The sequence below is a fragment of the Priapulus caudatus genome, unplaced genomic scaffold (genome assembly GCF_000485595.1).
Source record: "Priapulus caudatus unplaced genomic scaffold, Priapulus_caudatus-5.0.1 Scaffold158, whole genome shotgun sequence".
Lineage (NCBI taxonomy): Eukaryota > Metazoa > Priapulida > Priapulimorpha > Priapulimorphida > Priapulidae > Priapulus > Priapulus caudatus.
Genome location: NW_014577219.1, coordinates 112,434 through 135,732, shown reverse-complemented (window position 1 = coordinate 135,732; position 23,299 = coordinate 112,434). Strand labels below are relative to the sequence as shown.

The 23,299-nt window shown below is 43.9% G+C and overlaps 3 protein-coding genes across 4 annotated transcripts in view; 2 read left to right on the top strand and 1 right to left on the bottom strand.

Annotated features, from left to right (window-relative positions):
• The first annotated feature begins 1,882 nt into the window (after positions 1–1,882).
• LOC106806397 lies at positions 1,883–3,789 on the top strand. Its single transcript, XM_014808321.1, has 3 exons — positions 1,883–1,922; positions 2,625–2,830; positions 3,529–3,789. Exons 1-3 carry the CDS (start codon positions 1,883–1,885, stop codon positions 3,787–3,789), a joined length of 507 nt encoding a protein of 168 aa, XP_014663807.1.
• Positions 3,790–8,674: 4,885 nt separating this feature from the next.
• LOC106806405 (bromodomain-containing protein 8-like) lies at positions 8,675–19,230 on the bottom strand. Of its 2 annotated transcripts, XM_014808330.1 has the most exons (19): positions 19,027–19,230; positions 16,942–17,035; positions 16,567–16,636; positions 16,307–16,362; positions 15,918–16,055; positions 15,664–15,815; positions 15,327–15,436; positions 14,783–14,938; positions 14,155–14,236; positions 13,581–13,805; positions 13,029–13,183; positions 12,600–12,830; positions 11,908–12,125; positions 11,437–11,517; positions 10,901–10,969; positions 10,110–10,287; positions 9,648–9,752; positions 8,876–8,998; positions 8,675–8,716 (listed from the first exon to the last, which is right to left on the bottom strand). In XM_014808330.1, the coding sequence occupies exons 1-18, from the start codon at positions 19,043–19,045 to the stop codon at positions 8,897–8,899; spliced, it is 2,241 nt and encodes a 746-aa protein (XP_014663816.1). In that variant the 5' UTR covers positions 19,046–19,230; the 3' UTR covers positions 8,675–8,716; positions 8,876–8,896. The 2 variants fall into 2 exon arrangements, with proteins under 2 accessions (XP_014663816.1, XP_014663815.1); XM_014808329.1 differs by lacking the exon at positions 8,675–8,716 and having other exon boundaries at positions 8,830–8,998.
• Positions 19,231–19,360: 130 nt separating this feature from the next.
• Positions 19,361–23,299, top strand: part of LOC106806396 (exportin-7-like) — a 31,834-nt gene continuing 27,895 nt past the window's right edge. Inside the window, 2 exon segments of the mRNA XM_014808320.1 lie at positions 19,361–19,505; positions 23,228–23,293. Of these exon segments, the coding sequence (XP_014663806.1) occupies positions 19,488–19,505; positions 23,228–23,293 (84 nt within the window). The 5' untranslated portion in view covers positions 19,361–19,487.

The following is a 23,299-nucleotide window of genomic DNA, read 5'->3' as shown; positions in this document are numbered from 1 at the left end:
GAGCAGGGCGGCAAACAACGAAAAGCAACAGATAATTGTAATCTCGATTTCCGATTGTTCCGTTTGCGTGCGCGAAGTTACGTTGTGCGTTGGCGCGGCAGCTCCTGTCGTTGCTAAGCGTGGCCGTGTTACGTACGTGTAGCGTGTTAGTGTTGTCACCTTTGTATTATCAATAAACGCCGCATAAGTTAGTGAGAGCTTTGCGCGAGCTGGGCCGTGGGCGTGGTCGATGTGGTAGAGCCTTGTGGGCTCCGAATGGGAAACCCCCCCCCGTTGATACGGTAAAGCGAAGAGACTGCCAGTCTACGTACGCAGTGTTCGCTCGCAGTGTTTACCCCCCCCCCCCCGGTATGTTGCTCTCTTCCGTGCTCTTGACCGAGCAAGACTTCACCGCGCGTTCTAAAATGAGCCGAGTGCTTACCAGACGCTACAGTGTTTTACGTGTTAGGCAGCTGCGCTATCATGGTAGACGTCCCCCCCCTTTACAAAGCGCATGGGCAGTAACTGTGAAGTCTGTCGCAACTGTAACGCCCCGCTCCCCCCTGTGTAGACACCAATGCGCAATCTAGAATAGGTGGCTTCCTGGGACGTCTACCGTGCTGATAGACAGCCTGCTTGTACACTGTAGGGCTATAATATATATATATATATATGTGTGTGTGTGTGTGTGTGTGTGTGTGTGTCTGTGTCTTCCCCCCAAACTGACCATGCCAGCCTTTCCACGCATTTGCCAGGGAATCGCGCGGCGTTGGATCTTCTACGTCTATATTATCTAGCACTCTGTTAAACGAGTTATTATATGATTATGTACGTATGTTATCGGCGTCATCATTACTGTTACGTACGGAATACCGCGGTGTAGTCTGTGCCGTTACCTTTGATCCTCCTTATGAACCCATTTCTTTTACACACTTGTATCGGATTTTGCAACAACCGCTTATTTGCATTTTACGTCCGAATATCGCGCACGCGTGGATCGGACGTTATCGTGTTTTGTTTCGCTGTAAAATATCGGATAGTAGACCCTAAGTAAACGACAAGCACTATTTAAACGTCTCTCGTTTTGTCTTTGTTCTCGTTTTCGTGAAAGCGCTGTCCACTCATTACAAAACACAAAAATAAAATTTATCACAAAAAGATATGTCGTACTTTGCTTCACGGTTGACAGGGGCGAGGGCGCCACTTTCGTTAGCCTGACGCTCAAACGTACTGTGCTCTCTTACAGTGCCCGCCGCAGACACATTTTATAATTTCACATATGAAATTACATGATATTACAAAATTTGACACAATTCACCTTCAATGAAATAAGAAGCACAATGAAATACATTTTACAAATTTATTTTATGTACAAATATTTTATAATGATACATCCATAATTATATGTACAACTTAGGCATTTGAGCTAACGAGTACTCACTCAAAGCATGACAAATTTTAGATGATAATAGTTTACACTTTACTGGACGTACACCGCTTTAATGAAATGTGTCAAGTTTATGCCATTAATTACACATTATTGGGATAGTACGAGGTTATTGTTGCTTTACTACACTATTCTCTGCCACTAGCAAATGCATTCACCCCTTCCCCCACATGTAGCAAACCAATTTCCTTAGTGCATGTCAGAGAGTACATAAGGCCTACTGGAAAACTTATACTCGGCTAAACTGAAAGGGAGCGATATCGTAATAAACTCGCCTAGCTTCAGAATGCAATACTAGTACAGATCAGAGCGAGAGTAAAATTGAATAGAGTAAGCTAAACCTGCATAGTAGATCGTATACACTCGTATACACATATATAGACTCATACACATGTACATAGACGTACATACTGACTCATGGTTAAACACAGAATTGTGTATTAAACAGTGGTGAAGATGGAGGCTGAGGAGGAGGAGGTGCCGATGGAGATAGCAGGTGAGCGTGCGTGCTAGCCGCGCGGCGCGGCGTGACGCCCGGGGAGCGTGGGTTTACTCGTGGCGCGGCGAAGCAAGATATTGACAGCTTGACACTTTCCTTGGAAAGATTTGTGAGATTGGTCGATCAAGCTAAACCGATATGTATGTGCCATCCAGTGAAAAAAATACACGGGGGCTCGGGGCGATTTAGCCCCCGAAATGCCAAAAAGAGCCCCCGTAAATTTGCATAGAGTTCAATGCAAACCAAATTTTAGAGTGCTATTTTCATGCACGCGAGCTTGAAAAGTAGCCCCAGAAAAATCAATTATATTTTTTTCCCTGGTGCCACAGTGTATGCGTCCCATGCGTGCATGCGTGCCATGCGCCATGCGCGTAAATTCCATGCGTGCATGCGTGCCATGCGTGCTGTGTGCCATGCGCGTAAATTCCAACTTTGCGGCACTTTCGAAATGTCTGCAGCACTTTGTTTCTAAGCAACGTTTTGGAGTGCCTCTATTGCAATACTGACTAGAGCTGCGTCTCAATGCTACCAGGCAGATAGGTTGACTGTGCGTACCTGCACTCCACTACGTTTGCAAGCGGAAGTAAAAGCGAAGGCGAAACGGCGACGAGACGTTTCCGCGCGCGCGCCTAGAATTAGTCGATTCGCGGGTTGCCGACGGAAGTACCGACGTCCGCGCTCGTTTGTCGATCGTTGCAGATGCGGATGCTACGGAGGATGCGGGGGATGAGTGCTACAGCATCACGTCGGAGATGAAGGCGGTTGAGGCGGCGCTGCAGGACGTCATTGACTCTCCGCATGACAACGATAAGCGAGAGTGGCTCTTCGATCGAATTCTACGCGTCAAGGTCAAGCGGGAAAACCAGCTGCAGCAAGTAATATCCGACAATCGGCAGCTGACGAAGGTACGTGGGTGCGCGCGCGTGGGCGGGTCACGGAGTATAGGAGGCGTGTAGCGGGAGATGTTAATTTGATGAAAATGATAGTCGTGCTTATTTATGGAGAGTTATTAAGTGCATTGTTTATTTAATTGATTTTCATGTTTTTTTGTTGTTGCACTGAACGTATTGTAGCTGACAGTGTCACCAAGTATTTTCTAAATTTCACAAATTTGAGTACGAAACGATTGCCTGTCAAGCTGGATGAAGTGTTGGAGCAAATCTCAATACACTACAACAGGACACGGCACGCCATGGCATGATACTACATGATGCACCACGCCACGGCATGACATGACACAACATGGCACACCACACCACAGCATGACATGACGCACCACACCATGACATGACATGATACTACATGGCACACCACACCACGGCATGACATGATGCACCACACCATGACATGACATGACACTACATGGCGCACCCCTCCACAGCATGACATGACACAACATGATGCACCACGCCATGACATGACACCATACCACACGACACGATATGACACAAAACAAAAGAACACGACAACGCGACGTGACATGACACGACACAGAATAACGCAACACGATGATGCGACGCGACTAAACGACACGACACGATGCAAACAAGACAGCACACAACAACAGCAACAACGCTACAGCGTCTCTCTCCTCTCCCACCAGGAGATCGCCAGGCTGAGAGCCAGTACGGGCAGGCGGCGGGGCGGCGGTGGTGCGACCCCGCCCGCGGCCCCGCCCGACAACGACGTGCAGCAGCAGCAGCAGCAGCAGGACTGGGAGCGGGTGACTGAGCGTCTGCAGGCGGAGAATCAAAGCCTCGTCGCCGAGAACACACGGCTGCAGGCGGCCGTCGCCGAGATGGCCGAGACGATCGAGCATCTGTCCGTTGCCGCCGGCAATGCGCGTAGCAACGGCGACGCCTAGAAACGACGGCGGAGGCGTCTGTGTGCGTGAGTGAGTCGTAGGCTTGTCGCGGTAGTGTGCGTGACATTTGTTGCTGTAAGCTTCGTGCGGAGTATGGTAGGGTGAGGAGTGGGGTCGGGTGCATTCGGAAAGGTATACTCGATAATTCGACCGGCGTTGTGTGCGAGAGTCCGCGATGGTATGGTATGCTCTTTTAAACATTTATTTGTTTTTACGGACAAGTGTAAATACCAAACCATATTACACTTATTACTTAGTAATGTGCAAACGAGCTTAAGTGTGCTGTCAGCGAAAGCCAATGCGGAAATTATTTGGGTTATGCATGCAATGTTTGTGTGATGCAATACTACACAATGCTTCGAACAGTTAACTCTGGAAACGGGGTTGTTTAAAATGATTTTTGAAATAAGATTATGGACGCTCAATATCCGTGTGAGCTAACTTTACGCTATTAATAATGCTTTTATGAAGTGTAACTTCTAAAAATTCATTTTTGCATAGTCAACTGTTTTGTTTGCGATGCATTGCTAGCCAAAAGCCAGGTTAAGCTACTGCCATGTGATGATATCACAGTCCACCTGACTTAGCCATTGTGGATATGTGCTGCCACCTGGACAAGATCATGATAACGAAGGTGGTAGGGTGCAGATTGTGAGTTGTTTTAATTTGCCGTCTTGTGTTCATTTACATTCGTTGCGCAACCACGATATGTTGAGCATTCACAGCCTGAGGTTTTCGTTCAAGGTATTTCTCAGTTAATATTATAATCATGCTTCATACACCTACCTCTGTTACAGCGAAGGATTTGCTGAAATATGGCACATCTTAATTCTTGTCGGACATAATGCCTAAGATAAAATATTGCTTGTTTCCCCTTTACCGACCGACTCGCCAAAACGCCGCTACTCGACACATTTTATTGGCCGATTAAAACAAAACAAAAATTATTTTGTTTCGCCAAAAATCAAAATCAAATTCGTTCCGCAAAAACATATACACAAAACAGAATATTCAATATACATACACACATTTTGTCAAAACAAAATAAAAAAGATTTTTTACCTACCTACCTACTTGGTACCCCGAGAGGCGAGTAGGTAAAGGGGAAACAAACAATTTTTTAAAGGTGGCCTAATAGAAACGACCGACAATGTTAAAAATATACATATTATGCATTTGTCAGTAAATTGTATGCAGTGTTGCCATGCTTGTTCCACCCCCCCTCACTATAACCTTCCCACATTACTCATAATAACGTGATTCTGTGTTTCCGCGTAATCGTGACGTGTTGGTCGACGCCGAAACAAGCGAACATGCAGTGCATTTCCCGCATCGCAGTGAGCATGATCGACGTCAACTAACGCAGCGGCGGCGTAGAATCTACGCACGTGCTTGGTATTCGATGCTGAATATTCGATGAAAACACATGGGTGTGTACGTGGTTCAGCTTGTGTCAGGTAGCAAGCGAAGACTGTGAGGGTTAGTTACTGTATAAAATACTAGTCATGTAGGAGCGCGGTGAATACGACTAATCGGGGAGCAGTCGGCCGGTGTTTGCAAGACTCAAGGTCAGCGGTGACAAGGATCGGTGACTCGGATCGCGTGACAAGGATCGGTGACTCGGATCGCGTGACTCGGATCGCGTGACAAGGATCGGTGACTCGGATCGCGTGACAAGGATCGGTGACTCGGATCGCGTGACAAGGATCGGTGACTCGGATCGCGTGACAAGGATCGGTGACTCGGATCGCGTGACAAGGATCGGTGACTCGGATCGCGTGACTCGGATCGCGTGACAAGGATCGGTGACTCGGATCGCGTGACAAGGATCGGTGACTCGGATCGCGTGACTTGGATTGGTGACAAGGATCGTGTGACGAGCATCGTGCGTCGAATGGAGGCGGCGGCGGCAGTGGTAGCCCTTGTTTCCTGTGTGGTTCGCAGCCTATTTATGTTGAGCGGGTTTTCCAGTGTGTGAGTGAGCGCGTGTACGCGGTGTGACATGTGTGAGCGAGCGAGTGTACGCGGTGTGACGTGTGTGAGCGAGCGAGTGTACGCGGTGTGACGTGTGTGAGCGAACAAGTGTATGTGATGTCACCTGTGTGTGTGCGCGGTGAGGCAGTGTCACGTGTCACTGCAGTGTTGCTTAAGCAATAGCAACACGATCTTCTGGGTTGTCAGCTGCACGTCGCCATGGTAACGGTGTGACTCGGGCGACATGTTCCCGGTTTGCAGTTAGCAACGAAACTGAAATAAGAAAGCATGTGATCTATGTGCTATATTGTTGTCGAAGCCAAGGGATGTAATTAAAATGGGAAATAGATTGCAAAAAGCATTGCGGTGGCGTGTTTTTAGGTGTATAATGGTGTTTGCTACATGTACGCTGTTTGTACGTACGCGCACGTGTACAGTCTAACACTTCCGTGTGCAAATGAGATTCCATTTTTCTTCTGCGAACGCACAGCTATTTTCACAGCAATTTGATTGCGTAAGGCATTCACTGTTCTTATCTGGCTGACCTCATCATGCACATCTGATTGAATCTCACGTATCTCTCTCTCTGTACATTTAAGTTCGCGCACAAAATTGACGCTTCCTGGTCAGAACGAGTCCGTGGATGGAATCCTACGTCTATCAGGGGTTAATAATGACATATTGACAAATTTGACAAATTGACAATTTGTCATTATTAACCCCTGGTCTATCACTGCAGTCCGTCGGCTGTCATACGTGGCGCCCCCTGCCGTTTCATTACGTAACCGTTTCTACGAGCAGGGCGGCAAACAACCGAAAAGAACAGATAATTGTAATCTCGATTTCCGATTGTTCCGTTTGCGTGCGGAAGTTACGTTGTGCGGTTGGCGCGGCACGCTCCTGTCGTTGCTAAGCGTGGCCCGTGTTACGTACGTGTAGCGTGTTAGTGTTGTCACCTTACTCGTATTTCAATAAACCCGCATAAGTTAGTGAGAGGCTTTGCGCGAGCTCGGCCGTGGCCGTGGTCGATGTGGTAGAGCCTTGTGGGCTCCGATATGGGAACCCCCCCCCCCCGTTGATACGGTAAAGCGAAGAGACTCCAGTCTACTGTACGCAGTGTTCGACTCGGTGTTTTACCCCCCCCCCCCCCGGTATGTTGCTCTCTTCCGTTGCTCTTGCCAGCGCAAGACTCACCGCGCGTTCTAAAATGAGCCGAGTGCTTACCAGACCGCTACAGTGTTTTACGTGTTAGGCAGCTGCGCTATCATGGTAGACGTCCCCCCCCCTTTACAAAGGCATGGGCCAGTAACGTGGAGTCCTGGCAACCTGTAACGCCCCTCCCCCTGTGTTAGACACCAATGCGCAATCTAGAATAGGTGGCTTTCCTTGGGACGTCTGCCGTGCTAGTAGCAGCCTTGCTGTGTAATGGTAGGGTATATAATATATTATATATGTGTGTGGTGGTTGTCTGTGTGTGTGTGTGTCTGTCTCCCCCCAAACTGACCATGCCAGCCTTCACGCATGTGCCAGGAAAAATCGCGCAGGCGGCGTTGGATCTTCTACGGTCTATATTACTAGCACTCGTTAAATCGAGTATTAATATGATTACTATGTACGTAGTTACGGCGTCATCATTACTGTTACGATAGGAATACCGCGGTGTAGTCTGGCCGTACCTTTGATCCTCCTTATGAACACCATTCTTACACACTTGTTCGGATTTGCAACAACCCGCTATATTTGATTTTACGTCCGAATATCGCGCACCGGGCGTGGATGCGACGTTATCGTGTTTGTCGCTGTAAAATATCGGCATAGGTAGACCCTAAGTAAACGACAAAGCACTATTAACCTCTCGTTTTGTCTTCTTCGTCGTTTCGTGAAAGCGGCTGTCACTCATTACGAAACACAAAAATAACATATTTATCACAAAAAGATATGTCGTACTTTGCTTCACGGTTAACAGCGGCGAGGGCGCCAACTTCGTTAGCCTTGACCTCAAACGTTACAGTGCTCTCTTACAGGCCGCCGCAGACACCATTTTATAATTTCACATATGAAATACTGATATTGACAATTGACACAAGTCACTCTCACTGAAAAAGAAGCACAATGAAAATACATTTTACAAAATTTTTATGTACAAATATATTTATAAGATAATCCATAATTATATACATGACTTAGGCATTTGAGAGCTAACGAGTACTCACTCAAAGCCCTGACCAATTTAGATGTAAGAGTTTACACATTTACTGGACGTAACACCGCTTTAAGGTGAAATGTCATCAAGTTATGCTATTTAATTACACATTATTGGATAGAAAAAAAAAAAAAAAAAAAAAAAAAAAAAGTAAAAAAAAAAAAAAAAAAAAAACTACGAGGGTTCATTGTTGCTTTATACACGTATTCTTTTGGCTCTGCCATGAGCAATATGCATTCACCCCTTCCACATGTAGCAACCAATTTCTTAGTGCATGCTCATGAGAAGTACATAAGGGCCTACTGGAAACTGTATACTCGGCTGAAACTGAAAGGGAGCCGATACATTAAATACACTCGCCTAGCCTACAGATGCCAATACTAGTACAGACAGAGAGAGGGTAAAAATTGAATAGAGTAAGGCTAAAACCTGCATAGTAGGATCGTATACACTCGTATACACATTATATTAGACCTCATACCACATGTACATTAGAGCGAGCATACAGACTCATGAGTGAAACACAGAATTGTGCATTAACAGCCCTTTAAAGTAAAGACAGTTGCTGTTACTCACAGAGGTTATTGTTGGATACTCTATAAGCATATTACTAAGGCATTAAAGATCTTAGGAAAAGTGACGGAAAAGCCCACACAGCAATAAGAGTAGTGAGAGTGGAGAGAGAGAGGAAGAGAGGAGAGAAGAAGCAGAGAGAGAGAGAGAGAGGAGAGAGAGAGAGAGAGAGAGAGAAGGAAAGAGCGGAGAGGAGAGAGAGAGAGAGAGAGGAGAGAGACGAGAAGAAGAGAAAGAGAGACAGAGAGATCAGAGAGAAGAGAGATCAGAGAGACAGAGAGACAGAGAGAGAGCAGAGGATGGGAGAGGAGGAGGCAAGAGAGAGAGAGATAGAGCGAGAGAGAGAGTGTGTGGGATTCACTGTGATTCATCAGCCCTCGTGCGACGCTTCTTCTGCTTGCCGCCATGTTCCATCGCCGCGTCCCCCATCGACTTGCGACCTCGCCGATCCACATCGTCCTGCGCAATCGGAGGAAAAAGTTCTCGGCTCACGAAAAATGCACACCGTCACGACTGATTGTGATTCTTAAGGGCCTTCCGCACCTGGGACATTCGGCATTTTAACATTCCACAAATTTTCGAGAAGGTTTCGCTGGACCTGTGCGAACTCGGTCAGTAGATTCATTTCATAGGTCATTCAGCATTTTAAAATGCCAGGACTTAGAGAGAATGTTTTACGGTGCCCGTTCGAACTCTGAGATCAGTACGCAGAAGGGAGAAGAAGCAGCTTACATGGTGGATCAAGGTAGATAAGCTGGTGTGTTCATCAGGTAGAGGTTAATTAGACAGGTGATGTGTTCTCACCCTATCGGTTCCCACTCACCCCATCGGATCCCACTCACCCCATTGTACCCCACTCACCCTATCGGTTCCCACTCACCCCATCGCACCCCACTCACCCCATCGGTTCCCACTCACCCCATCGGATCCCACTCACTCCATCGGTTCCCACTCACCCCATCGCACCCCACTCACCCCATCGGACCCCACTCACCCCATTGTACCCCACTCACCCTATCGATTCCCACTCACCCTATCGGTTCCCACTCACTCCATCGGTTCCCACTCACCCTATCGGATCTCACTCACTCCATCGGTTCCCACTCACCCTATCGGATCCCTCTGAGCGTCTAAGCCCGATGCTGTCCCGACCTCTGTCTCTGAGACTTTTTATGTCTGTCGCTTGCACCATGAGCTGAGTCGCGAGGAAATCCTGCCACGTAAATGGAAATAATTTGCACATTAAGGTACAGTACACAATCTATTTTCCGAAATTCTGAAAAGCTCCGAAAACCGAGTTTTTTCGTGGAGGTCGTCTGCGCAGCAAAGCTGGCGTTTGGCTTCACTGCAGAAATATTAATGTGTTTCGCATTACTCATACATATTGTACTGTACTGGTACAGCACTTGGCCTCTTGAAAACTTGGGTTTAAGTACTGGCTAGTTGCAGGATATACAGTATTTATATCTGTACTGTACTACCATTCCGAAACACTACCAGATCGTGGGGCGGCAAACATTTTTATGTAAAATCGACCGGGGGCAAGATGGTGGTGTCGTGATGTCGTTACCTCCACGTGTCGGATGACGTCAGCCTGCATCTCGCGCGCCATGTTGAAGACGGGTTGGTTGGAGTTGTTGTACATGATAGCATTCTGAAACATGAGCATCATGTCTCGCTGGAACTCCACTGTCGTGCGAATCTGCCCCGTCTCCAAGCTCTTCTTGATGCCCATCAGATTCATGGGCCTGTAGCACGGAATATAGAATCACATTTTTAATCCTGGCCATTATCATACCGCCTAGCCACTTGATTGGACAAAAATATAGGAGTTTTATAGGATCCTATAAAACACATAGGAAATTTAGGAAATATAGAAAATATAAGTCTAGGAGGTATGCATCATACATCAGAGCATTACGATCTTAAGCCATCTACGTAACGCTGTTGATTGATTATATGTGTTTGTTTGTCGAATGTTATAGACACACGGTGCGAATGTGATTGTCAAAAGAGGCGACAACTGTTAAAAACTCATCCAAGCAGATGTGCAGCCTCTGATGGCTGCAGTTCATTTAACAAACAAAAACCGCTGCTATAATGAACATATAACATTGCTGTAGTACAAGTAACGATATAGAGCAAGTGTAGTACAGGAAGACCCAAGTTAATAATCGGTTCCAAAATTTCGCAGTAATTTGTCTGCTCAAACTTCAGAGCTCATTTAACGTGGTTTGATTCGTAAGTCGCAGTTGTATAAATTATAATGGTAAAACAGAGCGTGAATTGTGTGTCTGGTTGTTCACAAAGCCGGCTACTCCCAGTTCTCAGACATGATATCGTGACACAACAACGATTCACCTCAAAACAACAGAGCTGTAACCAGGAGCCATTTCATCTGTAACTGGATGCAAGAAAACATTCGCATATCTGAAAATGAATTAAAAAAATGCAATTACCACCTATTCTTCACTCATCTAGGAAATATCCCTTTAAAATAAACCCTGTATATTTCTCAACAAGACATAACAACCATTAGAATTTCAAGCATGTGTCTACATAACTATGGTTTTAACAGTTAAACCCTTTCCAGGTACAGTTTATGCACATGTAATTAAAAGGCACGCAGCACAATTCAAAAGCAAAGAGCCCAGAGTCCATAAACTATTGCTGTGATCAAGAGTAGATAATAACACATTATGTGTGTATGTGTATCCGTGTTATTATCTACTCTTGCTGTGATGAAACAAATATAATATTCCATTTTCTTGAAAGAACTAACCCTTTCAATCTATAGGGCAAAATTGCATGAAATCTAAAGCCAAGATTCTTCACATATAACCAACCACAAAGGATTACACATAACAGAAATCTACATAAAAATGAGTTGCACATACTTGTGATTGGCGGCAGCGCGCCACACCAACAAGATGGACTTCTTCCAAGCTCTGTGCTCCTTAGCAGATTCCAAGTCCTCTCTAAAAGATGAGAAAAACTTTTTCATAACCAATGATTTAATCATTGACGGAACGACTACAGCTCCATTCTGCATTATGCAGTCACAGAGAGACAGACATTAGATACACACTGTCGATAACAGTCGCGGTAACGATAACGACGTTCGTTGAAAGAAATTTCGCGTTATAATTACAACAGTGAGTTTATGAAACCCTGGATAACTCCGGAAATTTAAAACCAACTAACAAAGGCCACATGAACGCTTCGTTTGCTTTCTGTACGTGTGCCAACTACACGCATATCAGACACACACTACAGATACAAAACACCTCTGCCATTTAACCAAGGCACAACGCAGCCGATGTTTGATGTATCGCGTACATATACAACAATGACGAAGACTTTCATACCCATGTACTGTAGAAGCAGGGCTGCTCGGTATGGAATCGGTAAACAGCTCTTTCCGCTTGCTTCCCACGTAACTGCTATCGTCGCTGTCTGCATGCATGCTATCAAGGTCCATCTCCAATCCGCTCACGTCCGGCTCCCCCCCCTCGCGGCCTCGCGGAGACAGCAACTTCGGAGTGCTCGTGGATTCCGGTTTCGGCTCTGCCGCGGTTTCCGCTTCCTGCAGAAAATAAGCGGTCGTGAAGTCGGAAGCCGTCGTCCGCCGTTGCGGTACATCAATAATCATTCGCGGAAAAGATACGCGGAGGACGAACGGGGGGAAATGGCCAGGTGAACACACGTTGAAAACCCATCGCCCGCTTATAAGCATTTTCACACGCACGCACGCGTGCTCTCACGCATGCATGTAGAGGCTCACACGAACGAACGCACGCACGCACGCTCGCACGAACACACGCTCACACACACCACACACGCACGCACGCACGCACGCGCGCACGCACGCACGCACGCGCGCTCACACACACGCTGGCACACACCACACACGAACGAACGCACGCACGCACGCTCGCACGAACAATCGCACAAACACACGCTCACACACACGCTGGCACACACCACACACGCACGCACGCACGCACGCGCGCGCGCATCTTTGCACGCTCTCGCGCACGTATGACGTCCCGACTCTCACCGGTTCTTTGTGCTTCACGCGGAGACTCCTCCGGGCGACCGGTCTTCCCCGCTTGCCGCGTCCACTGCGCTGCACCACCGCCTCCTGCTCGCTAACTTTCGACGAGACGCTGCTAGCCGGAGAGAGCGGCTCCTCCTTAACGCACGCTTCCTCATCCGCAGACACCGCGCTGCTGACGGCGTCGTCCGTGGCAACCACCTGCTCCTGCTCCTGCTCCTGCTCCTCAGGCTCCTGGACACACAGATGCACACACGCTACTTTAATATTATACGTTATATCACAATATTCATAATAATAAATATTATATTATAATATAACTACGTTAATATTATGCGTTGTGAATAATGATAAGATGACGAGATTATTAATTAGTTACAATAATATTGTAATTGTAACAATGCATCAGAAGAGGTGAAAATTTATTTTCACCTGTTTAACTGTAGTCTCGGATGTTTCCTTCACGTCAACCACTTCGACGGGAGACTCCTCAACTATCTCAACTATCTCAGCTATCTCAGCCGTGTCGTCCGTATTAGCAACGAATTCTTCCTGAACCTGCACCTCTTCTTCTCCTACAGTTTCTTCTACCAACAGCAGAATACTATAGCTGATAAACATGTACTTGTAAAAACACAATACGTTATGCGTATAATTACGCGCAATGCGTTAATCTCACTCGCCCTCGCAAAAAGATCGGCAGGCACAACTAAAACTTTATTACCATCATCTACAGAATACTAAATTCATATCAATTTTCGGCAAGTTGTATTAAATTAATGTTCACACTCCTCATATGTATAATCATCAAATAGCAATATCAAATTTATTTATATTTTTTTCCATGAAAAAAACTGTCGTCAGTACCTGTATTTGTATCTGAATTCATGCAATAAAGATTTAATAATATTAATAATAATAATAATAATAGCAGCAAACTGCTTGCTAAAATCCGCACGTTCGGTGTACCGATAGAGGGCGTACCGTTCACGGATACATCTATGTCTGCAGTCTCTTCCACGTCCACTGTTGGCTCAACGACAATTGTAGCCGGTGCGGGAGTTTCCTCTATGACCGTAACTGAAGTTTCTTCTGTTTCTATGACAATGGTTTCCTTTTCCTCGACTACTACTTGCGCTGGAGCTTCAGGTTCTGGGGAAGGCGTCACAATCGGCGTAATATCTGGCTGGCTGACGGTCAAATCGTTTCCTAAAACGATAACAACTGCAATTTGACACGTATCGTATACAAGCGATTAATGCTCATTTGTGCGTAATTCCTAACTTAGCAGTTTATACTCTATCCATGGCAAGGAATTCACCATGTAAGCACTCAAAATTTAACTGCAGTTATTACATTTCACGCATAGCCAAAATGTGACCATAATGCATTAAGTATGTTAGATTTATTTCACATAACAGCTAGATGTAAATGCAGCGTACTAAATTGCACAACTTTCGAATAAAATACACTATCCAATAATGCATTACAACACTATTGCCCTTTTCAGATCGAATGAATTTGGTTAACTTCACGCGAGTAGATAGTTGTTACTAACCATCTAGTTCCTCAGATGGAGATTCCGTCTTTATAGGTGTTGGTGGTAACGGTACTTCTACCTTGGGATGCGGTACATCATCCTGATTTTGCAAAAAAAAACGTCTCAAATTAAATCACAACTACGAGAATGCTCACAATACGCATAACCTGACCCGCTATACATAGACACCTACGTCTAATGCGGACATGATTAGGTCTTCTTCTTCTCGGGTCACTACACTACACTCGACCTAGCCACTGCAGCACACAGGACCTGACACGGTGGTTAAAAAACTCAAGGTCTCCAGGTCTACAGGGCTCTAGCAATAGGGGGCATTCCAGAAGATATTCCATAGTCTGGTCCTCCCCGCAGTCACATTCGACTAGTCGTCAGGTTTCCCACATGCAAATCCTTCTACCACACTACACTTTCTACTACATAATTACGTGAATGCCCGACATCTGATAGAAAGGTTGACAGAACGTTGATAAACGTATCAACTCGTCGACTCTTCCACAACGTAAACCCAGCTTAACATGGACGTGAACGCCTGACATTGCCTACTCACGGGTTTTCCACAGGTCTGCGAATCCTTCTACTACACTACACTGCTACTACATAATTACGCCTGACATCGCCTACTCACGGGTTTCGGCGGAGGATGGTCGGCGACGGGCGCAGGCATGCGATTCATGAGCAACGATGAGAGCAGAGGAGATTCAGGAGGTGTCCGCTGACCAGTGTCCGCCACGGTGATGTCATCAACAATGGGGGCCAGCTCGATAAACTCATCGTCCGTGACCTGGACATCCGCGGCAGAACACAGAAATTAGGGCAGAGTAGGGTAGGTAAAAGAAGAGGTAGCAAAAGGTATTTTTGTTATTAACCGATGCTGGGTGGGAAACCTGATCATCCGCGGCAGAACACAGAAACACTGTATTTTTAATATTAACCGACGCTAGGTGGGAAACGGATTGACTCTTCTTTATGTTAGCTATCATTTCTACTCTGTAATCTTTTTGTGTTTACAGTAATACCAGAGCTTCATGCATTCGTGAACGTTAAACCTGATATATCGCTAATCCTTGCCTAAACATGGACACCACATGAGCAAGCGATAAACTAGTCTTGAAGTATAAGACCAACTGTAACTCAGTAGACTTAGAAAGTGTATGGCAAGGGGGAAACACCTCTACAGATAGCGGATCCATCAGTGGCGACTCAACAGCAGAGAAACTCTCGTCTGCTTTCTGGATGATCTCCAAAGGCTTGTTAACTTGCAGTCTCTTCTTCGCTTCAGCTATATAAACATCACGCAAAGCAACTCACAGAATGCATCACAATGCTACATATTTTGTTCACAAATATCAATTTATATGACTACAAATGCGGTGTATAATAAGCATTACTTCAGTGTCTCAACTTCCTCTTGTGCGATTCAGCGTAAGAATGTCGAGAAACAACAAACTTTCCCCCAAAATACTTACGCGAAGTTGCTACGAGGCAGAAGCCCGCCATTGTACGTACCTTCGGCGCGTGCCTTTGCCTCAATAACTAATCTCCTTGCCTCGGCCGCCTCCTCTGCCGCCCGCCGCTGCCTGCAGATCTCCGCCCACATCTCAGGCAGCCGGTCATCCAGCTCACCTGCCTTCACCTGCTCCATGTCATCCTTCAGCTTCCTGCGTGTCGAGAAATTCGCATCAAATCGGTGATCAAACCCGTACGGCGAGAAATTAGATGAGGCACGCTCGCCGTTATCGCGATTTCTCGACGTGACTCACTTGTAAGTGCGCTGCTCCTCTTGCACAAGTTTTTTCAGCTCTTCTATGCGGTCCTGGGTCAAGCGTCGCACGATCAGGTCACCAGGTGTCTCTACCGTGTCGGACGGCTTCTCAACCCCTTTCTCTGCCTTTCTGCGCCTAAATATATGATTGATAACAGTATGTCCGATTTTATGGGAAATTGTATATACATAGAAATGTATAGAGATATTGTAAACATCTTATAAACGAGGATACAATCTTCATTTTCTAGGAAGACATTAAAAGCAGTGTTATAGTCACTAATAATAGTATCTATATTCGGAAAAAAATGATCACCATATCTGCTGTATAACCCTTTGTAAATTTTTTGAAATACATCCTCAAAATAAATTTATGATACAACTTACTTGCACTTTGGCGAGTCAACTGTTTCTAGGAGATATGCATACTGCATTGCGCAGTTCTTCAGGCATTATAAAAAAAAATACAACACATATAAGACATCAGAATATGCCACCTGATCTCAGATTACATTTCATATCCATATGTATGACCTAAAAATTTCGCTAGTGTAATCTATATAAATCAAACATATTTTAATAATGAAAACCTCCATAAAAATACACAAAATATTGCATAAGTATGTAATTGTAATATATAGAGATACCTTCTGAGAAAACCAGTCTGGTGTTCTATGTGGTTCTGAAAAGGGTCTAATAGCTCTGCTAACACCAACCCTAAAATACAGAGTACGCAGACTAACTGTAACAATCATATTCTATGTTAAAAATACAAGGACATGACAGCCAATTTTAGAAGACACTCCTGTGACTCATCCGACACACATTGACTGTAGTGATGGAATTTTTTGAATTCAACGAAAACCTCTCTTATATTTACAACTTATAATTTAACTTTATTTACAGCAAACTATATTGAAAATGAATAGAAATTCAATAGAATGCTCAGCTTACGAAACCGTCAGGGACACAGTGAGGTTCTTATAGAACGCTGCCGCTGCCAGAAGATAAAATTGGCTCACCAGTTCTGATCGCCACTGCGGGCCACGGACGAGGCCAGACACAGCTGTTCCCTGATAGACCACTGATCAGGAGCTGGTCTCTTCATCACATACTCTGTTTAAAAAAAAGATTCACACTCGATGTAAAACCTTTCAACGACAGTTACGAGAACTTACGACACTATCAATTATGGACACTGCTGTTTTTTACGACTGGCTTAACTATTTATGCACTGTACCTGCAAGATCCAAGATTCACTATTATTTGTGCATAAGTCGTGTATATAATATACACTCTACAATGGCAAATATAAAAAGATAAGTCCCAATGCAATTTATCAGACAGAGCACAGGGGTGACATAAACCTTGCAGGTCATCAAAGCCCACTACCCTCAAAAGAAAAGGTAAGAGCATCAGCTGCATAACATCACACATGAATACGAATAATTGGGTAGTGGCTAGCATATTGCTTATTGGTGTTGTCAGCGACCACAGCCACTTGGAACGTTTCAATAGTAAAATGATGGTAAATAAACACAACATTTATTTACTATCAAAGTCTTGACGTTTCTCTACTCTCTTTCACCTATTATTGCAACACACAAGTACACCGCACGTATGATGACAAACAACAAAAATAAAGAGCAGACCTGTGGTAAAGCTTGATCGCAAAACTCACATGATGCTCACTTCGTTTCACACTATCACAGCACAAATGCCTCTATTTTGGTATCTATGCATAGCTAAATGTTCAAATAACTCTGCCTTTTAGTACTGCCTATTCCAGCCAGAGATATCTCATGAATTCCTGCAGAAAACTTCCACTCCCCCAAAATGTAAATGGGAGGAAGTGCCCGTTTATACACGAACATTGGTGGCATGTTGCATGTCGGCTTGAACTGCTGCCTGCCTCCGAGCTCCATTTCGAGGCCGCCAAGCCAAGCCAAGCATAATGCGTGCGGGAATGATGTCACATACATGACTACCTTCATTGGCCAAAACTATCGAGTAGCGTGGTTAAGGAGTTTCGGATGATAAACATGCACTTCCTCCCATTTACATTTTGGCAGAGTGGGAGTTTTCCACAGGAATTCATAAGATATCTCTGGCTGGAGTAGCCTCACTCCCTCAGTAGGCAGTACCAAAACGCAGAGTTATAATTAAAATGTGAACATTTAGCTACGCATAGATACCAACATCAAGGCTGTTGTTGGTGTATTTGTGCTGTGATAGTTGGCGACGAAGCGAGCGCCGTGCCAATTTTGCGATCATGGCTTTCCCACCTGCTCAGTGCTCTTTAACTTTTAAGACTTTATTTTTGTTGTTTGTGCACAGCGGTGTGCGTTTGGTGTACCTGTGTGTTGCAGAGGAGCATTTGAATGGCATTTACAAGAAATTATCGGCAATAATAGGCGAACGAGAGCAGAAAAACATTAAGACTTTGGTAGTATATATACATTTCGTGTTTATTTACCATCAAATGATCAATGCACATTTTATTTCCAAGTGCCTAGCTGTGCCAGCGACGCCGACGGCGTAACACTAGGGTCTACACAAAAAGTTTCAATGTTCAATATTTTACAAAGCTGATTAGTTAATTAGATTCTACTCATCATAAGCTTCTCAGAACAGTTTACTTTTCCATTTAGGGTTAGGGTTCTAGCTCATCTAAACTCTCAAATCGTGAATTTATTTCCCAAGGCGTTATTTCGAAATCTAGCGCCACCGCCGCCATCTTTGTCTCGTTAAGTATGAAAGCGAATGGACTCCCGTACCCGTAGCCTCGAGACATTAAGATACGGCTACCGTAACCGTAGCCACTGCGTTTTATTTTTGTTGTTTGTGCACAGCGGTGTGCATGTACTTGTGAAGTTGTGTGTTGCAGAGGAGCATTTGAATGGCATTTACAAGAAATTATAGGCAATAATAGGCGAACGAGAGCAGAGAAACATTAAGACTTTGGTAGTATATATACATTTCGTGTTTATTTACGATCAAATGATCAATGCACATTTTATTTCCAAGTGCCTAGCTGTGCCAGCGACGCCGACGGCGTAACACTAACAGTACACGTGACTCGGTAAGTCGTACAAAAATAGACTTACTTTGCGCTTTATTAGACATACTGATGATTATTCGTGGTCTACTGGTGATCCTATTCACACTTTTAATCTTGTTTAGGCACTTATAATACCTTCAACAATCAACTATCATTATCATTGACATTATGTCAACAAAACACAGAAGAAATTACGTTCAGTGGGACACAAACCTCTCCGTAAATTTCCCACACAACATCGCCAGCGGGGTATTCGCCGCTCTTACAAGCGTAGCTCTAGAACGCAAAAATTTGTTTTTTTATTGTTTTGTTAATAAATTAATTGCACTTATCCACTTCTTATTTAAAAAGTATGATAAACATATGGTGATTCACGTACTCTTCTTATAGTTTGCACAAACCTAAGTAAAAATATCAATTTATTTCTACTACAAATATTGGCGCTTTTAGTCATTACCATATGGCAACACACGTTTGACGCGCATGCGCTAAGAATTCAAAACAATCATGGCCGCTGATGAACAGGTGAGCGACATCAGCTTCCAAAGAATTTTAATTTATTTCACTTAACATTCGTCTGGAATATTTAAAGTAAACGTTGTATTGGCGACTGTTGTACAAAAGCTTATATTTACTGTTCAAACAGAAATACATGTCACTGTAGCCAGGGTGATAGTTAATGTTCAGAATGCAATTGGACTTTTGGAAAGCAAAAACACCACACAACATAGTTATGATACTGATAGTAGGGCCTACTGTCAGTGGTACCAGGGTAGTACTAGTAGTATAAATATTGTTTAGCTATTTATTACTACTACTTGTTGTACTTAACAATGCCTTGTAGCATAATAAAAGGATCCTCTGTCACTGCCTATCGTCACTAACCTAGTATTTGTTTAAAACTAGCTACTCAAGTCCTATTTCAGAAGAAGGCACCTTTTGTTTTGATTAGACCTAGGCTAATTCAATTGCAGTGACCCAGCAGTGTCTACGGTCCAATTTATCATAAATCAACAACACTCATTGATGGATGGTAGACACCTTAATAAAGTTGCATTTTTGAATTCTAAATTAGCAATTGCATCTAATAACAGCAATGCCATAACACTAACAGTAACAGTAATAATTCATACACATGAAGTCAGAATGGTTAGGTATATTTTTCAGCATAATGTACAATATTTGTTTTTGATACACGTTTTAAAGTTATTAAGTTTACATCACATTGCAACCAAGCAAATCCCTGGTATGGCAGACTTCTCTTATGATGATCGTCTCTGGCAACTCAGGCTCCCAACTCTGGCCTATAGGCGAGTGAGGGGTGACATGATTGAGATGTATAAAATACTGACTGGTAAATATGATCTGAACTGTCTGACTTCAGTAAAAACAGCAGGTGAATCCGTAACACGGACACTCATACAGAAGTAACAAATCAGAACGAGATTGAACACAGGAAATACCATTTTGTGATTAACATAGATTCAGTGGATTTGTGGAACAAGCTTTCTGCAGCATTAGTAGTAACACAAAATCATCGCGGTCCTGTTGAGGCCCAGGACAGACAAAGCATTTGGAGAACGCAGGCCCCTAACCACAGTATAAGAGAATCATCCCGCCAACTAACCTTGGCCACGCGTGACATGGAAAATTGTCGAGAGCTGACATTAGAGGTTCTCTGAGGAGACCTACGGTCAGAAGAGAATCTGTGTAAATCTGTGTAAACAATAATTGATTAATTTTCTTACTGAGATTGTGCTATTATAGATACAGTATACTGAAGAAATACTGTTATTAATTTGCTATCTCGTATTATAAGTTATTTATTTAATTGCAGGAATTTGCCCAATAAATGTTGAGTCTTGATGGAGGGGTTGCAGGAGGGGAAGGGGTTCCTTGGAAAAATTGAATAAATAGGATTGGCCCCGATAACTGAAATTTCATGAATTGTCATGAAAATGCCAACTGTGGTGTGCATTTTATAAAACAACATACGGATATAGACACAAGACTTCACAAACATCACGCAATCCAGATCAGGGATCCAGGGAATCAGTGTTTTAGTATTGCTAATTTTACAAAACTATAATAAGCTAATACTGAACCTATCCTATTGTTATGAGGCATCTCAGTGAGAATATGCTGTACACATGTAAAAACATATATCAAATATATATATATGTCAAATACATACATGTAGTTTTTCACATACGAAGTAAGCGACGTGCAAGCATATTACTTACATACGCATAGATATTTTTTTCTCATAGTTGGGATAACCTGACGAAGGTTGTAATTTATATTGCACGTAACTGAGAGTACACACACGGATGTACGTATAGATTTTATTAGATTTTTATTATGGTATCCATTCGGGATACCAGGTATTGAAATCTGGTATCCCCCCGCCAAGATCTGGTATCCCATTTTTTGGATAGTAATTTCAACAATGTTGGTATCCAAAATCTTTAAATATGCAATAATAGCATTTGAAAATTATTAATATGTAATGTAATTATTATATAAAAACATGAAAACAGATTCACAGATATGCACAGACAAGTACACTGCAGACGTATTGTCTAGACGCATTGTCTGGTTCGCTTGATACAATGTATACACATCACATTTATGATCAGATAGCGTGCACTCGCTCTACGTGCACTCGCTCAGATGCGCTGCCGTATAAAGTTGATAACTCAACAACCACTCTCCCGATTTTGACGATTTTTTTTTACTATCCCGGCGGGATACCAAGCATTGAAATCTGGTATCCAACACAAGAATCTACAATTCCGCGGATATTGGGATACCACTAATTTCAACCCCTGTACATGTGCTAATTATAGTAAGCTAGGAAGATTAGACGGCATACAGAGTGCCACTCATTATTGAGAATCTTTTAAATGGGGAGGGCCATGCAGGAGCCTTAACTCACATGCTAGCTAACTGTAGCAGAACACATGAGAGTACATACACTTCTAGCAAAGTCTGTTGATTGCTTAAGGAAGGCGTCACTCTGGGTATTCGGTGATTATTCCTCTCCGCACACAGCATGCATGCGTAGATTAATTTACCTTTGACCACGCGCACGTGAGAACTACCACCAAAGTTGCGTTGGCATAATCCGTCTAGTTTCGATCCAGCTTGTGCTTGATGTACTGTGCATATCTCACTCCTGGTGTGCATCTAACGTGTGCACATGTAAGATCAACAAACCCTAGTTACATTACATAAGTGCTACTGCACTCACTACATATGCATAATAATATTCCTATACATAGCAATATAAACGGGTAACTTTACAGTTGATGACATAATAATCGGTGAGGCCAAAGAAAATACATGTTATCTCTTAAAACCGCTTTGGCGAAAATCAATATTGGTAATGTGTACTAGTTCTGTGATGAAGCCTCAAAAATGACATCCTGAACAAGCTTATTAAGCCTTCTACTTTGACGTGTGAAGCGAGCAGGAGCAACAATTGTCAGTATGTGATAAAATTTCGGACATTCTTTCTTATTCCATCATATTTCATACGAAGGAATACCATTTTTATTTGCTGCATGCACATCAGGGTTTCTTCTGAGGGAAAATAAGACAAAGGAGGTAATGGCCAGTTTGGGAAAAAACGCGCATGATGGATTCAAAGGCGGACGCTGCACGCGGACGCAGGGGGAAAGAGGGAGAGTTGGGAGGGTTCTGAGGGGTCTCTCCCAGCAAAATTTAAAAAATGTGAATGTCTTAGAGCATTTTCACAACGGCAGTGTTAAATTTGACAATGGTGGTGCGCCGCTGTGCCTCTTATGTGTAAGAAACTCTGCTGTAACTCTAGTAGGAGAAAGCACGTGAAATTTGCAGGTATAAATGGCTGCTGTGTGCCTTGCAAATCATATCACTCTGAACACGTAAAACGTTTGCGAAAAAGTAGTGAGAATGAGTTCTCGGGCAACAGTACAAAATGCAGTTGGCAGAAATTTGTGTTGTTCTGTCGTAGGTTGTTTACCTGGAAGTTCTGTGTAAGATATGCATGTTGTTCTGTCGCTGCTTGTTCAGCTGGAGGTTCTGTGTAAGAGTTGTGTGTTGTTCTATTGTAGGTTGTTCAGCTGGAGGTTCTGTGTAAGAGTTGTGTGTTGTTCTATCGTAGGTTGTTCACCTTGAGGTTCTGTGTAAGAGTTGTGTGTTGTTCTATCGTAGGTTGTTCAGCTGGAGGTTCTGTGTAAGAGTTGTGGTGTGTTCTATTGTAGGTTGTTCAGCTGGAGGTTCTGTGTAAGCAGCTGTACGAAACAACGGACGCATCTCAGCGCACCCAGGCGGAA